Below are 23,270 nucleotides of genomic sequence, written 5' to 3'. Positions count from 1 at the left end.
GGGGTGACAGAAGTTTCACGCTCTGAATATAACAATAGTTTATGATATCGAACATTATTAAAATTATATTTTTTTCATAACACCACACTGTCTTTCACGCTCCTATCCAACTACTGCATCATTTCATAAAACTAGTGCAAATATTGATATTGTAAAATTTTTACAATGATTAGATTCATTAACATTTATAACAATAATAATAAGTTTAAATTTCTTAGATTAAAACTATACAAAAGAAATAATTTGATGGTCACAAAGTTTAAGTTCCTACATGGTGAAACAAAATATCTGTAGTTTTTCCTTTCCAACTGTAATAAAAACTATTGACACTTGAAATAAAAATTAGACACGTAAAACAAGCATGCCCATTATGGCTTCACCCGGTGTGTTCATCGCTAAAATCTATGATATTCATAATAATAACTCACCTTTTTACACTCAACACTGCCCTATGCACCAGGCCCATAAGCTTGTAAGTTAAAATATAGATACAGGGTGCGGCAGCATAACTTCCTTTTTTTAAATGCGCGCCATTCAGTTAGTTGATGTCATAGCGGAGCGCTAGTGGTCTCATTCAAGAGGGGGTACTCTAAAGTTTTGTCCCGACACGGTTCAGTCACCATCATGCGTTGGAATAGTGAGGAGCGTGCCTTTGCCGTTGAGGCCTACTTTTCAAGCGGATGTTCGGTTATTGCAACGCAGCGTGCATTTCGGAATCGCTTTAATTTAGCCCCGTTGGCCCCCGTCCCAGACCGCAATCAATTGTTACATGGGTCACTACATTCAACAAGACGGTGCAACAGCACACACTGCGAGAGCATCGATGGCTGTTTTGAGGGAAAACTTTCCAGAGCGCCTTATCTCAATTAGAGGCGATTTGGAATGGCACGTTCTCCCGATCTGTCACCTTGTGATTTTTTTCTATGGGGTTTTGGAAATATACGCAACAACACCACCCACAGGGGTGTTGGAACCAAGTGTCCCCCAAATCCCAATCTTCTAGCCGTGGGAAAAAAAATTCTGTAGCATGTTTACATACCGGTCAGAAGTCACTGTCACTGTAACCTCATTTTCCTCAAAAAACCAGGGACCAATAATTCCAGCTGAGGAAATTGCACACCACACTGTGACTTCCGGTGAATGCAAAGGCCTTTGATGCAATTCTCGAGGGTTGGTGTCAGCCCAGTAGCGCATGTTTCGTTTGTTAACCGACCCACTCAAATAAAAATGGGCTTCTTCGCTAAAAAAAAACAATAGCACCCTCGGGAACGACAACAAGAAGAAGCTCACACGCGTTCATCCGAGAATTGAAGTCACGTTCTGAAATTTTCTGCACTATCGCCATCTTATATGGATGAAAATGAAGATCATCACGAAGAATTCTTCTCACAGAACGATCGGATAGTCCAAGGGCAGATGCGTGTTTGCGCGCAGAACGCCGTGGTGATCGCAACATTGACGCTCTCACTGCTTCAATGTTCTCAGGTGATCTAACGGGCCGAGGGACTCCAGTTCTTCATTTTGTCGCACTTGCAGTTTGTCTGAATGTAGTGACCCATGTAACAATTGATTTGCGGTCTGGGACCGGAGCCAACGGGGCTAAATTAAAGCGATTCCGAAATGCACGCTGTGTTGCAATAATCGAACATCCGCTTGAAAAGTAGGCCTCAACGGCAAAGGCACGCTCCTCACTATTCCAACGCATGATGGTGACTGAACCGTGTCGGGACAAAACTTTAGAGTACCCCCTCTTGAATGAGACCACTAGCGCTCCGCTATGACATCAACTAACTGAATGGCGAGCATTTAAAAAAAGGAAGTTATGCTGCCGCACCCTGTATTATCAGGCACCATTACATTTGCCATTGTAAGCAAACGTTTTCCATTTTAAGCAAAAATGGAAATGGTTTATGAGGAGTGTTGAGCAAATGTGAATAATATGGATTTACATGAGTTCTCATGATTGGTTATGAAAGCATGCAAAAACGTAGTCCCAAGAGTACATGTAACTTAACGGGACCCTAATATTATTTTTATTGTAACACTTCTCTTGATAAAAAGTACATCGGTCATTGATTATAAATTAAAATGTAAAATAAGGAATTATATTAGCTAATCGATATGCATTAACATAACATTTTTTTAGCTAATCAAATTATTAAAGCTGTTTGAACTTAATTGCTTGAAAGGCTTCAAAGCTTGTTTATTGTAAACATAACGAATTACATAATGTAAGGATTAAATTTTAAAATGAAATTTAAATGTTGTAACCGATAAAACACAGTTTGAAAATCCTCTAGTATTAATCGTATAAATGGGCTTAAATCTTTAGATTCTCCTACACTGGATTTTAAAGATTTCTATGTTTATAGATTTTAAAATTTATCAGAGCTTTTATTAAATGCTCATTTCTCCACTGAAGAAGTTCCAATATTTTTGTTTCCAAAAGTTACATATATTGTATTGTATATTAATTATGTCATTAACTGAGCATTTTATAGTTATGAAGTCATAAAAATAAAATGAAACGCTTAAATATACTATTTAAGATTATATATTCAACTTGTTTAATATTTTTATTATATTTCAGTGTTTAAAAATTCATTAAAATTTTAAAAATCATTTGTTTATCAATTATGTCCAAAATCATTTCAAAATACGTTTGAATTTTGATGTGTCAGCTCCCAATAATGGCAGTGATTTTGTGACACAACGAATGTGTGTTTTGATTTTTTACAAGGTCTCACGATTGATTATGGAAGCATGACAAAATATTGCCACGAATGTAAATGTAGGATTCAGTTGGAATTCTCATTCCATTTTATATGTCTCAATGAGATAAGCATCACACTGTGTTCACGGATTTACGCAAATTTCCAACATCGGTTTGTGAAATGTTTGAAATAGTTTCTTAGTGGAGAAATATTAACCAAGGTTGAACTGCTCTTCATTATTAAAGCCCTAGCACCCAATATTTAAGACGATTTTGTGAGGAGTTATATTATGTCCAATCAGTGGATTTAGCTTTTATCTATATAAAAATGAATTACTAAACCAGAGTTCTCACATTTTATGACAATGAAATTATTGCATAATGAATCTTCATGGAGCTGTAGTTCAAATCAACATGTGTTAAGAAAAATTTATAACGTAGTATAATATGTAGAATACTTTGATCATGATTCTTCCTTGAACAATAGTAGTTTATGATGACATATCTTCTAAAACAAAAATATCACCAGAAAATTGTTAAGCGTAAACTTTATTTATAGTTATTACGTTGTGGTGGTTTTGTTAATTTTTGTAACAAATTATGAATGATTGAGCTATACATAACAGTTAATGTTTGATCAATTTTATTTTTTAACTCTTCGATCTGGGACAATTTTTGTACCGGCCACCAACAATTCAAGCTCTCCAGTGTGGTGAGGCCTGGGTCCCAGCTCTTGCTTGTATAACATTTCAAACTTTCCAGTATCAGCTTTTGGATTGCGCTTCGTGTCCAGCACAACTGTTAACAGACATAAACTTGTTACATATTCCAAATTATTGTGTAAAAGTGTATTGATTGCAGATAGTAATATGCAGCACGTTGAGCTTTCAAATCATAACATTTAACAAACTTTGGATTCTGTGAGCATATCAGCTCTTCAGGAAATGTCACAAATGGACAATGGATATGTATTATTTGGTGGCAGAGTTCAGACTACCAATACATTAAAATGTTCACTAGCAATTTAGAGGGTTATATGACATCTGGCTAGCTACAAAATCGAACATTACTTATTTGAGGTCCTGGTAACAAACTGGAAGATGTTGTTTTACATTTTAATATATTAACTTTGAAACATACTTTGATGAAATTAGGTTCTCCTGTTTTTGTTATAAGTGACCCTAAATAATTCATTTATAATACAAAAAGAATAGTTTAATACAAATTTATACTTCATATCGTTATATTTACAATAACTTCATTGTCTAAATTCTGATGGTAACTTACTGTGTAATCTGCAATAAATGATTATACAACACTTCTAAAGAAAAAGAAAGTGAATAAACTACGAATTTATGCTCATCGTGTGATAATATTACTGTCAATAGACAATTGAATAATGAAATAAAAGTGTATTTTATAATGCAAAACATTATAGTTACAATTTGAATAAACACCTTTGATTATCTTTCCAAACCTACAATCAAGATTGTTACTCTCAAAAAGGAACTCTGGGTTTTGTAGGTTCTACACTAACAAAAACAGGTTCACAACAAACTTTATGTATAAAATTGTCCTGCATAAAAGGTAATTAGAACTGAGGTATTAGAAACATTGACTTGTTAGTTGTTATTGCACTGAATGTAGCTAAACATAGACGTGACTCACTTCTGTGGCAGTTAAAATGGAGGGCTCTTAAGAGGGTACATAAGTAAGTTTAGAATAATGAAGTTGAAACTCTTAAAACTAAGTCCCTATGATACCTTTGATGACATCTTCAAGACCACTCTTGCAAATCTCTGCAGTAACTTTTGTCGAAGCGTGCATGGCAGGACCCATGTTGATTTCTAGCAGGATTGGGATGTAATCGATGCCCAATAGGAAGTCTGCTCCATACAGCTCAAAACTGTTTGCTCTGTCAACCATATCGTCCTGAGACGCCAGAACTGCTCCCACAATCCCCTGCTTCATGCCGGGCAGTATCACCGTCTTCCACTTGTCAGCATGTCCAATTTCACTGCAATTTGTGGTATACATAATGATTATTTGTTCAAAGTTTGTTTTTTATGATGAGATGATTGAATCAGAATCATTTATTAGTCTCATAAATATTTTACTCAAAAATATATAGGCAAGTCTTAAATTTTAACACAACAATCAATTCTTAGATATATCTTAAAAGTCTAAGAATGTCCACTTTCTATTCATGAATTACTAGATAGAGTAAAATGCATTTTTTATCATAAATTCCTCGACTTATTTTAAAACTAGCATTGTTAAGTTATCTTATCTCTAGAGGAATAAAATTTTATTAAGGCATTTTACTAGACATAATCAGTGGACTCTTATGGAGTCTTGAGGCATGTCAACAAAATGCTTAAATCTAGTTTCATATGTATGGATCTCACCTCATTATTGTACCCTGCCTCCATTTTTCTGTATTTAGTTAATCAAATATTGGAAAATACACAATGAAAACAAGATTAGTACTCCAAGATTTTTAAATAAATTTCTATAGTGTTTAAACCTGCCAACTCCAGCTATAGTACGAATCTCTTTTTTTCTGAACAAAAATACATGCATGGACAGAACTACCCCATGCTATCAACCCATACATCATATGATATGAGATTGGAACAGGCCACAGTAAGCTTGGCGAAAGTCATCCTTATCTAACTCACCACACAGACACTTCAGAGCGTAAATACCTTCTTTTTGGAGCATAGCTCAGCTTCTTTTTGAGGCCAATTATATGTGGTTGTAACAGTAACAGCATTTTTCGAACATATTCCATTGTTCAGTATACAATAAATCAGTAATATATGTTTTGAGATCTGCAATCTGATCTCTTTCTTAGGTGAATAACCTAACATATTATAACCTAGATTGTTGATACACTAGTGTTAACCAGGATATGAGCTTAGATTGTAGATTTCAAAACATAATGTCTCTGATTTCGTGTATTGCTGAACACAACACAGGAAAATGTCTCGAATGATAAAAGATCTTTCTTAATAACGGTACGTTATACTTGTACGCAGATGACACAGTAGCGTTATTTGATGCTCATATGTGGGAGGAAGTCTATAGGAATGCTGAGCGAGGACTTCACACCATTAAACAGTGGTTTGACAGTAATCGACTGACTGTAAATATATGCAAGACGAAGCACATGGCTGTGTCCCTGCGAGCAACCCGCGACCCAGTGGGTCTAGAGCTGAAGGTGCACAATAGGCAGTGCGGTGGCCGCCAGATACCCTGTCAGTGTCATAGTATCGAACGTGTTAGTACTTTCAAATATCTAGGAGTAATTTTTGATAATAGACTTGCTTGGGCAGCCCATGTTAGCTATATCAATAGCAAACTACGAAAATGCATTTATATGTTCGTTACATTATCACGTGTGCTAAATTTCCGCCATATCAAAATTGTTTATTACGCAATCGATCCTCCAGTATGGAATCATTGCATGGGGAGGGGCTTCTAATACAGTAATAAAACCATTATAAATTGCACAAAAGTCTATTATGAAAGCTGGTCTCAAAAAACCAAGGAGGTTCCCATCAGAAAATTTGTTTAGTTTATTTATGATTCTTGATATTAGACAACTATTCCTAAAAGTTTTAATTTTGTACGGTTTCAAATATAAATTTTCATTTTTAGAGAAAGTGGAACATGCATACAACACAAGACATAGGTTAAATATTGGTATCGCCATAGCACGTTATACTAAGTCTATAAATAAAACAAATTCTTTCTACGTTCTACACACAATCTACCAAAATTTACCATTGGAACTGAGAGAAAATTGGAACATTAAAGTCGAAGTGTACAAAAAGAAGTTAATGAACTGGTTAATTGCATTGGGGAGGAGTGGTGCAAACACTATATTCACTTCTATCTACTATCTACTCTGAGTGATTTGTTCGTGCCGAGTGATAATTATTGCAATGATATTTTATATATAGTTTGTGAATACCGTGGTGATGGACATGTGCGAGCATTCTTAATTAATGCATTGAGTTTTTGTCTGTATGTGTTGCGGATGTATGCGCGAGAGCGCTAAGGCGTGCGTGTGTGTGAGTGTATTGTTTAGCTTTGCATGCGTGCGTGTGTTTTTTTTTTCTTGTGAAGGAATGCATCAATTTCGATATAGTGTAGGTTCCAGAAATCGACAACAATAAAATGATTAATTTCTGTTTATCTTTTTATTTTTATATTCTTTTCCTTTTTTATAGCTCTTAAAATAATGTTTCTTGCGCACTCTTTAAGCTCATCCCGTATGTTGTCTTACATCTTATAGCCATAAAACTTCATATACTAGAATTTGTTGCATCTTTGTCATGTCATTCCATTATCATAACTGATTCAATTATTACTTTTTACACTGCTTGAATTTAGTTAATATGCATCCAAACAGAGTATGTTTACTATTAGTTATTTTTAGTTATCTTTAAATCATACAATTTTAATTTTGTTCTAAAATTTACATTGTATATTAGTATTATTGTGATTGCAAACTCGAGTGAAGATGGACTCGGTTCTCACACACAGGCTTTTGCCCATGTGGGTACCTTCTCGTGTATATTATTATCACTATATTTGTATTATATGTAAATGAGATAAATAAATGAAATAATCGTCAAACAAAATGATCTAACTTGTGTTGATACAGCTCCATTTCCATTAACTCACTTGTACAGATGGATATGTGTCATTGGCAGTTCCAGTTTAACAACTGTTGACTGGAGATATCTTAAGAAAAAATATTGTATAATTGGATAATGTGAGCAATCTTTCACCATGATGTGAACAGTAAAATTTAGATGTCAATATTATTATACTGACCACACCACATATGCATAACAACTAAAATTATCTAAAAACATTAGTTTCAGATCAAATTTAGGCAGCAACTGTTTTACTGTTCTATGTCAATATTATATTTAAATATTTGAATATCTAAAACCTTTTCAGACCTCCTGTGTCAGTTGATAAAACGGTAGTATTTTTCCAAATTATTTGTTTTCCACCTCGTCTATTCCAACAGTATCAGCGAATCACAAGTCCACAACACGAGGGAAGTACTTGTGTGTTGGTCCAGTTAATAAACACACAAAACTAACAATATAATAAGCATTAAACTGACAATTTTTTTTAGTCTGACACACAAAACTGTAAATCTTAATTAATAGGGTTCTAAAGGTAAGTTTTAAGACAACAACTTAATTTTTAGAAATGTTTTCATTTATTTAAAACATCTTAAATGTAACATTTCATCTTATGATCCTCTAATTCCAAAACATTTCTGTAAATTAGACCACTTCGATGTAAAGGCATGATTAACCCTCACATGTAAAATATATACCACTAGATAACACATACTTTATGGGATTAGAATTTGTAGGTTTAACTAGGCAGCCACCTAGCTTAGCAGCTTTAGAAGGGTGGCAAAAAAGGAAAAATGTAAACATTTGTTTATATAACAGGATTTTGGTGTTAGTGTGAAACCTAACTTTAACGTGATCAAAACTGTACTTGAATTGTAATTTCATAATTTAAACACTGGCCATGGTCTAAACAAGGGTTTTCTTGTCTAAAATCTAAGATAGTCAAAATATCTAATCAGCTACCCCTATATATAACATTAACGAGTGTCAGGATTTCTTTTTCCAAGGGTGGGGAAAAGTGGTGCAATGTCACTATGGCTGGATATGGCCCTGAATGTTTTATGTTTTGATGTGAATAATATTGCTGTATTGTTGCTATATCCCAAGCCCTAGACAAACTCAAAAAACCCTACATGTGAAATTCAAGGACATTTCTTAAGTGTCATATCGTTGAATGAGACAACCTGTGCTAGTTTAATTGAAATGATTCTTGAAGAGTTGAAAGGCTCAACCTATATATTTATATAATGATGGAAAACCCCTTTTTTACTAAAATTGTCAAACATGATAATTACCACTATAATAGGCAACAAATTTCAACATGCTCTAACATGATATTTAAGGTCAACAATCATAGTAACAGATAAATAACAATTTGAAATAACAGCAGTATATGACCGGTGATGAAGAAGCTCAAAACGATCCTTTACATAGTTTCAACATCAGAGACACCTATAAATAGGTGAAGAGGCAGTCTCATTGTCTCATCAGGTGCACAATTGAGTACACTACAATGTTTCTGACACAATCTCTAAGCATGGTGGAGCAACTGAGTTTTCTATACATAACGTAGCTATGATAGGAAGTGATGATTTAGTTTGAATGTTGAATTTGACTTCAGTTCATTGTTAATTGCACTGCAAATTGTGCTTGGAGGTTTCGTTGTTGTTTGGTTTAATTTAAGAAATTTGCGTTTATTTTCCTGTATCAACCCAATGTTGGAATGTTCTGAAAATATAACCCTAGTGATACAAGATGGGATAGTCAAATTGTTGTCAAATTCTCTTACGTATAACTGAATGATGTACATAATGTTTTAATGGGAATTTATGAGGATAACTCCTTAAATGGGCCTGCAAGAATTAATATATAATTGCAAACTGTTGGTCTAATAAAAATAGCAAAATACAAGTTTATAGTCTCTGTTGTTTTATAGTATGCTTTCAAATTAATCCCAAAAGTAAGCAATTACAACAATTAAAAGAGTTGGAATTACTGCTGCAAAGTATTAATTGGACAAAAAAATCATTTCTACAGAATTTAAGTAGCAACAAAGGCTTCGAAAGAATGCTACTTGGTGCCAGTGAATTAGCACAAGAACTAAAAAGAAGGCAAAACAGTTTGACTTTGAAGCGGATGATGATCCTTAGAATGTATAACCATTCAAAGTGAATGTTCATTTTGCCATCATTGATTTGGTCAACTCCTATATGGATGACATATTCACCAATAATGATAAAACGGTGACTGCTTCTATTTTTTCATTGTTTTTAAGAATAATTTTCACTTTACCTGTGCCTGTTGCTAATAGTGAGTGCAGTTTCTAGAAACTAAGGATAATTATATGTTACATTCATTTGACAATGACTCAGGAAAGACTTTAAGGACTATACTCCCATCTAATATTACAAGGCTTGGTCCAAACCATAGAGTTAAGTGAACTTGTGTAATCTTTCACGAAAATAAAACTGTGAGAAATGAAAGTATATAAAACCTATGTAAACTTTTGGAGAAGCGATCAATTTGCTGATAAGGGGCAACAAAAGGGTATTTTACCAAGGATGCCAGAATAGCTTGTGCCAGCCCTGATTACATTATCGGGATAGCTGAAAAAGTTCCTTCCTCTAGATGTCATAAAAATCAGTAAGAACATGAATAGTTTTCATAGTGGTATTCCCTCATATGAGACTAAACAGCAAATGCACTGTTGCAGCTTTGCACTTTTGTTTGCCTATATTTTGGTTCACTTGTCAGTGCTTCAGACATAACATTGGTCTTATTTTGATAAAAATGGCACATGTGTGTAATTTCTCATGTAACTCCAAGACCCATACTTAATTTTTAAGATATTTTGCATAAAAAATAAGTGTTTTGTAAAATGTAAACTTGTGAAAGTGGGTGTAATGATTTTGATTCGTTATTTAGTTTATTAAATTGTTAAAAAATATTACAAACCAAATCTGTCCAAAAATGTATTGTAGTTATTAAATTTGAAATAAAAAACTTAGTTTTGCAATAACAGCACATATATAATGTCTTCTAGTTAAAAGAAGAAATTATGTGCCATACTTTTGCTCCATTTATGATATGAACTTACAGTGTGAACAACTTTAAATAAGATTTTGGAAATTTACCACAGTCATTTTTTACAAAATTATAACATTTAAGTGTTCTATTTTACACAACATATAGATGACAATGCAAATGTTTGTATTTTGTTATACTTTGAAATCATTCACCGTCAATAACAAACTACAAAGAACTTAGAACAATGAACTACAAAGTTCCTTGTATGAAACTTACTAGCATTTTTGCCATTTTGTTTTTTAAACTTCACATTAAAATCCAAAGAAACTCTCAAAATGAAAATCATTTAAAGTTATTAATATGTTAAAATGATTTCATATTGAAACCTACATCTACGCTTCTATTCAAGGAATCATAAAATGTTGGGTACCTTAAATAATCCTGAAACTTTGAAGAATGCCACATATTCTCCTCCGGCAGGTTCTCATTACGATTCGAACAGTTGGTGTAGTTCTTCTGAATAGCATTGTTAGTCAGATGGATGGATTCATGCAGATTCACCAGTGAAAATGGCTGGGAAGCAAATCGCAAATAGCATTCGCTGTAATACCAAAAGATTTTTGTACTAAAATTATATATTTATGTAAAAGAAAGAACCTATGGAACCTAAATTTTTATAGTAAAAACTGAACAATAAAAAGAAATGAAATGTATTTAAAAAGAATTACAGATATCTGAGGGTTAGTAACACAAACAATGTGATCTTATTATCAGGCTATATTCCTATTAAAGCATCATTGTTAGAAGGTATAATATGTATGCTGAAAATGTATAATAATTAGTCTATTAGTTATACGATTTAAATTATTTTGTAATAGTAATGATTTTGAGAAAAATCTGTAAAAGACGTGCTTTTTAAATTTTATTCTCAACTGTATATAAAATGATGTTGGTTGGGATGTTGTTTTTTGTATCAACATTCCAGTTATGATTGATCGGGTTAGACCTGCCACAAGTGTTGAGGTATCCTATTTGTTGTTTTATCACAGGAACTATTATGACTTTTCTGCTTGAATGCACAATATAAATAAACAGCATCGAGATTGTTAAATCAAAAGTAAGATTATTATTTTAAAAGTAATAGTTACATCTTCATATACAATTTTGCATGTTTTGCAACTGTATGAGACCCTCTGATTCAAGTGAATTTAATTTCCGACGACTTCTTCCCGCAATCAAGAAAATAGGTTAAAAAGTTATTTATGGTGATTGTAATTCACTCCGATCTTAGTATGTTAGTTCCATAGCTGATTTTGCCTCTTTCCCGATCAAGAAAAAATATATATTATACACATCTCTGAGAACATTTTTGTAGCCTATCTATATAACAGTTTTCAATATGTTCAGTATATATGTAAATCCCTTGAGGAGAAATTAATAATATCTCAGTTGTCCCAAAATCTACCTAGTACTTCTTCCGACTAAGCTGGAAGGACTTTTCTTTATTAGGTGTAGTTAATCTAGTTTGGATAAATTAACTGTTTTGAGGTTTTACATCTAACTTTGTATTAATAAATAGTATAATTATCTGACAAATATATGATATTACATAGTTTTAACATCACATTGTCACATATTTGCCAGAGTTTATTTAAATTCAACTCATAAAATACCAAAAACCATATTGTCAGAGGGTAAACACTGGTGATCAGGAACCACTGTTGTAAAGTTGTGAAATAGTGGTAATTTATTTTTACAATGCAACAAATGTTACTCACTTATAAAACCATATTGTCAGAGGGTAAACACTGGTGACCAGGAACCACTGTTGTAAAGTTGTGAAATAGTGGTAATTTATTTTTACAATGCAACAAATGTTACTCACTTATAAAACCATATTGTCAGAGGGTAAACACTGGTGACCAGGAACCACTGTTGTAAAGTTGTGAAATAGTGGTAATTTATTTTTACAATGCAACAAATGTTACTCACTTATAAAACCATATTGTCAGAGGGTAAACACTGGTGACCAGGAACCACTGTCGGATGTCGAACTTGGTGTTGTATATCAGAAGAGGGCTTTCTGGAAACTAAAGAATTATTGCCAATAAAGTCCTTTAAATGTGTTTAATCAAGAATATCTCTATGCAGTTACAATTCAGTATAGTATGTTTTCTTCATGTAAACTGCTTAGACATATATCGTTCAAACTGCCTAGGCCGGTTGTTCTCGTTTCGTGGACATTATTGCTTTGAGTGTCGATGGCTAAGACGTCTAAGACACTCACTTTGAGTCTAAATTAGAGATAGCGCAGGTTCAAATCCTGTCTGTGACCCTTGCACTTTTTATCAGTACCATAGACCTTGTGCTGTATCGACTCTCCCCCTTATTCTGTTTGATAAGATCCTCACATAGGCCAGTAGCCCATGAGGATGAAAGAATAAGGCTAAAAAGGAGATCGGTTTCTCCTTTATAAAAAAAAAAGCTGTTATAAAATTACTATAGTATGAGACATATCATTGAAAACCATGCTGTTTGAATTTATTATTTATTAATAATCTATAGAGATCTCAATAATTAATTTGAACAAGTGTTATCATAAGAAATTATTCTTCTGTATTCATGCAAAGTGTAGACAATATATCTCAGGCCTCAGTGCATTAAATAACAGTTAATTTCCACAACCCAGGTATGCAGTTTAATGTCTCGTATTATTCTTCATCAAATTTATATTGATGATAAATGACCATAACAATTCTAAGCAACAACATTTTAACATTTATACAATTTCATATGTCATAATATGTTACTCAGGCTTGCATTGGTATGTCTGGTACTACACTGGATCAAATTTCTATTGATGATAAATGACCATAACAATTCTAAACAACAACGTTTTAACATTTATACAATTTCATATTTCATAAAATGTTAATATTTTTTAAATTTTGTATTAGAAATATAATGATAGAAAATCATTATGATGAGTTTCTATTATTAGTTTCTATTAATTCCTTCTATGGAAGGAAAAGTGTGATTTACTAAGATTGGAGCTAAAAATAAGTAGGACTACTTTTGTTAAATGAAAGGACAAAAAGCAATTGTAACCCTCCAAACAAAACACTCATCCTTTTATAAGAAGATTGGTAAATTTTATACACATTGAGTTCATGCCAGGGCAAATTTTTAGTGATGAAATTAAATTTAGATAGTTCTATAACCTTAACCTCATAGAAACATTACTAGTCTTAATAAAAATAATAAAATAAGTATTGTTTTATGACAAGTTAAAAAAGGTACAGATTACATATGGCTCTGGGCAATAATACATTTTGGTGATGACTACGGATAGTTTAAACATCCTACATGTATCTTGATTAATATCATAGGTTTGATTCTTTTTCAAGTATGCAAGGACGTAGCCAGCGAGAGGGTCCAAGGGGTCCGAACCCCCTCCAATTTTCAATATTATTATCATTTAAGTAATTCAGTATTACTGACATGCACTGCTGAAAGATCGTTCTCAGCAAAGAAGCGGGTCAAGAACTTTTGGAACAAAATGGGGCCTTACTCTCTGTCCACTACGGGAAAATATCAGTTGTCTGGACCCCCAAATTTTTTCTGGCTACGTTCTTGCAAATATGTATAAAGGAACCGATGTATATAGAGCAAAGTCCCAAGCTAATAAACCACAAAAAAATAATACTGTGTTTAGGAACGGGCCCTGGTTTATTTACCTACAAAAACCAGTCGGTGAATCAGGTCTTGGGCTAGCATGATGGTTCACAAAAGCCAGTCTAACTGCAGTCCAACAAATATTTATATTCAGCAGATACAGTATGTTACATCAGCATGTTTTTATGTTCATACATTTTAAATTATGGGAAAATCACTCTGAATGGTGCAATGTTTTTGCTATAACTTTGCATTTGTTACATATCTAATTACATTAATCGCATAATATGTTACATATAACAAATTGTAAAATACAGGGTTCAAATAGAAAGTAAAGAACATATACAGTACACACTATTCCTTGTGCAGGTTTCTGAGTCACAGGTGAGCTCTTCTTTCTATTCCAACCAGAGACAAGGTTACAACTATTCAAATAGGAAACTTAAAAATCAGAAGTGTTAAGAACAATGATATATTGTAATTTTTCTAAAAATAAAGAGGAAGTATTTCCAAATGTGTGAACAACTAATTCTAAAGCTAATTATTTAGCAATAAAGGAGAATAATAGCGAAGTGATAATTTGTTATGTGTTGTTATAAGTGATTCAATAAAAGTACTGACATGTTGTTTAAAACATAACAATTTTTCACATGAAAAAAATTAGATTAGATTTTGTAAAACAATATGTTTTTATTAAAATTTGGTTTAACTATGTAACATTTCGAGACCAAACTTATCAACTATTCCTAATCCTTATATGTTTATCAACCTTTGAAATTACGTGACAAAGTATAATCAAATTTGATACTTTTCATGTAAGTTTCAATAATCCTAATTAAATTACTCAGCTAAGATTGATTGACTAGAATGAGTTAATATGGTTTTAATAGAATTTGATCCATTGTTGATCAGACTTGATCGAAGATTTTTATGAGAAATCTAAGAGAAAAAAAGCGTTTATATGTATAGCTCATTGAACTTTATTTACAAATAAATAAAAAAACATATCCTTATAAGTCTTGATGCTGCTTCTAGTATATGTCACTGACCAAAGAAACAAAGGAAGTTATACAGAATGCCGTTGTCAAATAGAAGATTAGACTTAGTGTTGAATTTTCTGTGCTTTTAGCTTGCTTTCCATTTGGAATTAATTCAATTTTAAGGCTATAAAATGTGAACACTGACGCTCTATGTATGTATGTATGTATATGAAGCCGGTGCTCAGTTTTAGATATCAATAATAACCGAGCAACCTTTTAATGGCCCCCATCAACTTCGAATAATTGCGTCCTTACTGTTCATAAATTTACTATGAAATAGCAGTTACCCGCCGCTTCGCACACAATTTCCTGTTCAAAAATAGTACACTATATTCACGCATTCTTTTTCTATCACATTCTAAACATTTCTGAGATAATTGATAGTCATTCCTTCGTGAGCCTCTTGGGCGCATTATGAAGGTATGTACCATATTTCCTGCCTCTATCTTTCATGGTTTTTGCTAGATGTTGATAAATTATTCAGTATAATTAATTTATATGGATGAATCTCGGTAAACTAATTAAGTTATAAAGAATCAAATTCAGTAGGTTAAAATTAATTTTCTGTCTAAGATATTTCCAGTATTATTGTTGAGTTTGCCAAACCAATTTCGACCATAAAGCGTTTTCTTTCTGCTCTTTTCATTTACCTCATGTGCAAACTTTCACGGCTTTGTACAACGAGGTGGTTTTTATAACAGCGTTTAATAGTATTTTCATTGCATTAGACAGTTTATTGATCATTGGTGCAATCTAAATTTAAAATTAGGCAATAACTTCTTCTATGCAATATGCATTATACTACTGATCAAGTACTTTACAATAATAATTTTCTAAATTTTAAATGTAAACAAATGTTTCTGCCTCTTTGATGAACTTCAGCTGAAAGTATTAACAGCTGTTAAGTATCAGTTCACTTTGTATTACATGTCATAGTGCAGTCTGTCGGATCGAAGGTAAAACACTGCAAAATCAACACAAATTTATAAATAAAACATTAATTAAATAAACAATTTAAATTGGACTGAGTTGTAAATTTAAACCATTCTTGAATCCCCTTCAACACACACACACAAAATTTCATCAAAATTGGGTCCATTCGTTTAGGAGGAGTGCAGTGACATACACACACACAAGACAAGACATATATATATATATATATATATATATATATATATATATATATATATATATATTTAAAGATAGCACAAAAAATATTCTATGATGGAATTAAATGTTTTTCCACTGACCAATATACTTTTGGACGACGTATCGCCCCATCTTGCCATCCGAGACGGCATCCACATGATTGACAATGTCCTCCAGAGTTCTCATCACTTTTATGCCTTTTCCACAGACCTGTGCCGCTGGCTTCACCAACCACAGGTTCTTACAGCCCTCCACTTCCAGTAGGGGCCAGTATGGCTGGACATCACTTAGTGTTATCTGGCACTTTGTGCTCAGTGCCTTTACAAATATAACATCAGTTTCAGTCAACTTCAAAGTTTTAAAATCAATTTTGATAGTTTAATATTTAGTCACATCATGTCTTATAGAAGAAGCCTGTTACATTAAGATACAACAAACACAGTAATGTTATTTATGTTCCAGTGACATCTAAAACTAGTAAACCAGTATTAGTTAACTAACTATGGAGAATAGATGAGAGATATTGTTCTTTATTTGTAAATTCTTGAAGAATCACATCACCATCAAAATATTTCTAGACCAAGTTTTATGATGCTGAGTTCTCCAGTTTAGAAATTGCTCATAATAATCATAATATCTGATGAAAGCATTCAATTGCGTTAGTCACCCACATCTTCTGGATTTTCTGAGATACCTTGGACTGGGTCACATGGCATTACAGTGGTTGAGCTCCTATCTATCAAAGAGAGCAGTGTCTCAGGTCGAAGGCACCCGTTTATCTAGGGTCTTACTAAATTATGGTGTCCCACAGGGATCAATTCTGGGACCAATACTCTGCAAATTATATGTACATAATTTGCTGGTGGTAGTCCCACACAACCATTGGTTATGTACGCTGACGGTATTGCTGTCAGCTATACCAGCGCCACTGCTGAAGAATTGCAGATCATCATGCTGTTTTAATGCAGATATAACAGTTTTTTAATTATCTAAATTTACATTTGAACCTAACAAAAACTGTTTGTATGGAATTTTCTAGGTGTGTTAAATGAAATTCACGTACCATTGAATACAGTGTTGTACAACAGAAGTTGGCGTACTCATGTAAACCAGGTGTACCAGTCTGTCTCTTCATCTCTATTCCTGATGTGCCAACTTCCCAAGTATTGCATTAAGTTTATTCTTAACATTATTTATTTACTGCTCTCTTGTAAGCATAAGATACAGTTTATTGGTCTGGGGTGCGGCTTCCCTAACACAGATTAATAGAGTTTTTGTATAACAAAAAAGAGCTCTTTGTGTTCTTGCGGGCCTAGGTAAACAAGGCTCTTGTAAAAATACATTCAAAGAATTACATTTTTTAACACTACCATGACTATACATTTTTGAAATTGTTGTTTGCAAAATTTAATCATATCAGTCAAAATTTAATTGTATCAGTAATTGATGAATCCGCGGTACACGGGCACAACATCCGATTACATGTGAACCTCCGATAGACACCGCACCACTCGGCTTTGGCTGCAGGTCTGTCTCTTATAGTGTCAGCGCAAGGTGTTATTAAAGGCTTCCTGATTACCTAAATTTCATCTACTACAAGTTGGAATTCAAACTGAAATTTGAACTGAGCTCTTGGTGGCGGGGTGCTTTTTCTCAGTGGGAGAGTTTTTATCAAAAGATGTATTATATTTATACTGTAAACTGATTGTCTTGATGGGATTCCTTTGTTTCAGCTGATTTATTTTATCATGAAATAAATTTAAGACCCATGTTTTTAACTTTAAACTCTGTTATAACAATTGTAAGATTTTGACACTGTCATACAACTTGTAGTTGTCATAAACAATAAATGTATTTATATGAAATTTGAATTTGGTTTTATTAATACAAAATAAATTACTGATCTTATTTCTATATCAAACAAGTGATTTACAGTAACACAAATGTATTGCTATGTTGCACATGTTACCCACATCTTACCTGGACCTTTTGAGAAGATGTTGTTTTGAAACTTCCACTTTCATGGACAATTTTGTAAAACCACTTTAGGAAATCTGTCCACTCTTTTGGTGTCGGTGGAGAATCCTTCAGTCGGTCAATATCATTGTGTTGCCGATAATGTATATATTCTATACACTGATCATTCGCAAAATCAACTATATTTGTTGGAACCTTAAAGAAAATTATATATTTGAAACAACAATTAAAGCGTAGAATTTTCTGAAGATGTATATTGAGGGTTTGGATGTTACATTAATATGATTGGGAGGCCCAGCAAAGTTGTCAAACAAGTGTTCCTTTTGCAACTGGAGAGAAAATTCATTTCCAGCTGTTGAACACGTGGGAAAATGTGATCATGTGTGATTTGAAAGATTGGAGTAGCCCAACAGATCAACAATTATTAATGTCAACCTCACCACAAGGCCTACCACATTATCTGTCTGGCAGTCTATTGATTTGCTATTACTTTGATGAACTCCTTAACAAGCCATTGGTTGGAATAGTTTTTTTATTTAAAAAAAATTTGCTCACAGATCTTTGATGCTGTTTCTTAAGTCAGGAAAACAAAAAGGACTTTTTTATTATTCCATGAAGAGTGCAAAGAATTTAAAGCGAAGTTTTGGGGAATATCATAATTAGGTCCAAAAAAACTGGTTGAAGTTAAGGATATGGTTGGTACAGCCATAAAAGGTCACAGGAAGAAATGGCAATTTTTATTTATAAAAATCTAATTTCTTTAAAATAAATTAAAAACATTTATTTTTCTTAAATTATATGTAATTAAAAATTATAAATTAATGAAAACAAGTCACTTCCTGAAACTATAACTCATGCAAGTAAAAGTACTTTTGGCATTCCATAAAAGTAAAGATTAGCCAAAATCTCATTGGGTGTTAAGAGAGCTATAACCACTGATAAACCTTTACTTTGCTGCAGTTATCACAAATATTTCATTATAGGATTAAAAAATGTTTAGCTGTTGTAAATTTTAATACAGTGTTTCCAAAAATGTACAATATGTGACACGATTAACTTTCATGTTCCTATATAAATGAACTACAATTGGAATTGGAAAACGTATGTCTGCCTTTTTTCAGAGCACTGATAAAAATTTAAAAAAATACAGCATTAGAATTTGGAAATATTAATGACTTTAATTCCAGCTAAACAAATTTGATAGAATGATTTCCTTTAATTTAATGCAAAAAAGGTCAAATAGTAATTCAATTAATGTTGTATTATCAAATTGATTAAAGAGAAATCTGAAAAGTAAAAACTTTAGCATAAGTTGTTGTTATAAATGAGTAAATAAAGCGTTTCACCAGTGTGTGTGCCTGTGTGTGTGTGTTTATTTTCTTGTTCTCTTAGGATAAGAAGCTTAGAAATTACACCTAGTCATATAAAGACTTTTGTGATGTTTCCGGAATGACAGGATATTCTGGATGGTTAAGGTTAGGGGTAGGGGCTGCCTCCGGTCAAGATCCATAAGGAAGAATTTAGGGCACTAATCTCAAGTCATTCCCCCCTCAGAAGAAGCCGTTTTCGCTGTACCCGGTGTGGGTTCAACTGGAAGATATAAACCAGCCAGAAGTGAACCCTCCTGGAGATCAGGATGTTAGGAGTATTTATAAAATATTCACAATGCAACAGGTCTGTGATAGATTTTTAGTTATCGTATAAGTTTTATTTAGTGTAACTAGGGAATATTATCTAAGTTGAAATTGAGCTTGCTGTTATAAGCATATTAAAAGAAAATTGATTAATTACTTCTGTCATGGAAATGAGAATTGGACTCATACAGTAAAGCAATAATGATTTAAGAAGGAAAAGAAACTTTGTTACCTCTCCGAATTTGAAGAACCGGTCAGCTTTAGCTCTAGTATCAGCCTGTTCAACAACTATCTTTAATAAAGAAACACAGGCTGACAAACCAAACTCTCTATAAAAATAGTCAATATCTTCAGCAGTTGTTATTTTTAACGTTCTGGGTGATAAGGTTCTTGACACATCTTGCTCGTAAAACCAATAGAATTGTTCCAGGAATCCACACAAACCTACCTGTAAAGCATATTCTAAAGATTAGGCATGTATTTATACAATCTTTTGTCTGTATGATTTGCAGCGTGCAGCTCAAGAATTTACTGTTTTTGTGCATAAATTGATGAGTCAATTCTTCTCTGATATTTCTCATACTGTTGATATGAAATGAGAAGAAATAAACAAGACTAACCTTAATGGATTAATGGTGATAAACACAATTAAAGTAAACAAAGATAAATTTGATATTTCGCCATTAGTAATAACAGACCTGATGAGAGTATAGTCCACGAATATTATATTATGGAGTTCTTATTTTAATATTTATCAACAATGACCTATATTTAGAAGTCATGCTCATTTTCTCTTAATTTATATTAAGCTTTCTGGTGGGAAGGGTCGATTCAATCCTAACCCAGAAAGGTTGTGAATGTTGAGTTTAGCTCAAGTTTATCTTCCTCTTACGTGCAGCATCTGAAATCTGATACTGTCACAGACTTGACTCCTGCAATCTGGAGTCATATTTGTCTGAAGGGATCTAAGAATAGTCAGTAACGAAGAAGTTCAAATCAAACCCTTGGCATCATTTCGAAATCAGAGACACCTAGAGTACAGAATGTAATGCAATCTAGGTGAAGAGGCATTCTCATTGTCTCATCAGGTGCACAATTGTCTGCGACATCTGATTTCAGATACTGCACTTAAGAGGAAGGTAAACTGGAGCTAAACTCAAAATTCACAACCTTTATGGGTTAGAGACCTCCTCCAAACTGATAGTATGAACTTAAATAGTATAGAATAACAAAGTGCTGAACTCTATGATTTACCATAAAAATAAAATAACCTAGCACGTACCTTTGTTGTAAAATGAGTATTTTTTGGGAATCTACTAACAATTGTATTTTCCTTCAAAGTTCCAAAATCAATACTGTTAACGACCCAGACAAAATTAATATCACATTCCTGTAGACGGCGTGTAGTAAGCTCTGACATTTTTGAGTAGAACTTTTCTTCTTCTAATGATACTTCAGTAGCTAGAACAATGGTTTCAGTCAATCTAGAATTATAACAACAAAGAAATTGGTATTTTCAAGACAATGGTAAGATAATTAATAATAGCTGGCAGATAAAAATCAAACCAAATAAAATTTACCAAAGAGGAAAAGAAGAGCTAGCTCATTAATACCGTTAGTTTGAAACACAGAATTTTACAGAGTGACTTTTAAATGTATCCTCCTCACATGGGATTATACATTTCTTCAGATATAAATATAAAAACGCAACCTATCACTTGTATACTTGGTGTTAAATACAAGTATTTTATCTATGTTATTGCTAATATTGCACTACTATTGATACTATGCTTTTGCAACTTATCTTTAAAATTGACTAAATAGTGAGGCAACATTCAAAAGCAAAATATTTACAAAAGTTAAGTTTATTGAATAGGAGCAAATTAAAAGAAGTGAAGCACAAATTTAATTTACTTTGTCTTTAAATTAAATTTCTAAAATTTATCAACAAACTCCTAATTTTGTATAGGACTCTGTGTGGTACTTATTTAATAAAAATTACAATATTCTGAATAGAAAATTTTTAATTAATTAAAACAAACGAGTCTACTTTGTAAAAATAAAGTAATAAGTAATAATAAAATATACAAATAAATTGAGATAAAATAAATACATATCCAATAAATGATTAAAGCTGAAATTCAATTACTATACAGTAATTTAAATAATTACTTTGTTGTTATTGAAATAATTTTATCTGTGTGCCACCAGATTTTTGCCAATATTATGGTATTGTCAATGATTGTACAAATATATACTATGTCACTGTTAACATTTTGGCAGATATAGGAATACCTAATGTGTTTCTGATGCCTAATGTGCGCCTAAGCGTACAGGTCAAGCTTCTTAGAGTATAAACGGAGTCCGTCATTGTTTGAGTTGAGGTGGCAGATGTAATCACATGTTTATTATGTATGCTGTGTTTAAGAGAGAACAATCTATTGTCGTCGATCCATTTAGCATTGTGGATGTCCTTAGGGAGCCAAGCACTGAGATATTGATTTCGAGTTTGGGAATTAACAATTCAATTCTTTTGCTTTTCCGACAATCTCTTATTTGTGAAATCAAAGTGGGGACTTCAGACAATCCCGAAACAGGTGGTGACAGTAGTGGTCAAAAATTCTTGATAAATTCATTGTTTTCTTCTTACCCCGGCCAGCAAAGTTAAGAACCAAAGTATCTATAGCTCTCACATTCACAGTAAGGTGTACTTATTCCCCAGCCTCTATCGAATGCCTTTTATCTCAACATAGACTTTCAAGGTCAAGTCAGGACCAATATCAATAGGTGGGGAAGAGAGCTTGACGTATATATTGATCAAATAACTAAGATGTCTTTAAGCTTTAGCAGCATTTCAAACGTTTGCCCTAATTTCTTCTTCCTTATTTTTATCAGTTTTGTGCTTGGTAAAGTAAAGTTTGGAAAGTTCAAACCAATGGATCTCAGCATTCCATTTGGTGTTGGATGTGGATGTGCAATGATGTGGCTTCTTTTTCCAAACTACAATACACGGCAGTGAAATACGCATCCCCTCTGCTGTTTTCACTGTTCCTTGCCAGTTATCGAGGCCAGTTCTGTCTCAAAAGTACAGTATTGACGTACAGTCTAATGTACTACATTAAGTACATTAATATCACCATGGCTTTGTTAAGCCAGGTTGTCTATCCATTCATCCTTCGCGTGAAAGATGGGCAAGTAAAAACGGATTCTAGATACTAACTATTGTGGATAGGATGACTAAACTTGTGTACAAGGTAATACATAATCACATAAATTAAATTTAACAGACTTTTACCAAAATGACTGTTATCGCTAGGCACTAAAAGGCTTGCTTACAATGTACAACAAAAACAAGCACAGTCTCATCATATTAATAATGAGCATT

At 32.9% G+C, this 23,270-nt stretch overlaps 1 protein-coding gene across 2 annotated transcripts in view; it reads right to left on the bottom strand.

Annotated features, from left to right (window-relative positions):
- Positions 1–3,245: 3,245 nt before the first annotated feature.
- Positions 3,246–23,270, bottom strand: part of LOC124364766 (tubulin monoglycylase TTLL3-like) — a 38,043-nt gene continuing 18,018 nt past the window's right edge. Inside the window, exons 7-14 of one of the 2 annotated variants that reach the window (XM_046820492.1) lie at positions 21,168–21,346; positions 20,118–20,333; positions 18,255–18,446; positions 16,376–16,592; positions 12,403–12,493; positions 10,841–11,011; positions 4,477–4,730; positions 3,246–3,511 (exon numbers count right to left, since the gene is read on the bottom strand). In XM_046820492.1, the coding sequence (XP_046676448.1) occupies positions 3,357–3,511; positions 4,477–4,730; positions 10,841–11,011; positions 12,403–12,493; positions 16,376–16,592; positions 18,255–18,446; positions 20,118–20,333; positions 21,168–21,346 (1,475 nt within the window). In that variant the 3' untranslated portion in view covers positions 3,246–3,356. The remainder of the gene's footprint in view (positions 3,512–4,476; positions 4,731–10,840; positions 11,012–12,402; positions 12,494–16,375; positions 16,593–18,254; positions 18,447–20,117; positions 20,334–21,167; positions 21,347–23,270) is intronic. The other variant, XM_046820493.1, reaches the window with a different exon arrangement.

Source organism: Homalodisca vitripennis, chromosome 6 (genome assembly GCF_021130785.1).
Source record: "Homalodisca vitripennis isolate AUS2020 chromosome 6, UT_GWSS_2.1, whole genome shotgun sequence".
NCBI lineage: Eukaryota > Metazoa > Arthropoda > Insecta > Hemiptera > Cicadellidae > Homalodisca > Homalodisca vitripennis.
The sequence above is the reverse complement of the archived record's forward strand: the minus strand, read 5'-3'. Positions and strand labels throughout refer to the sequence as shown.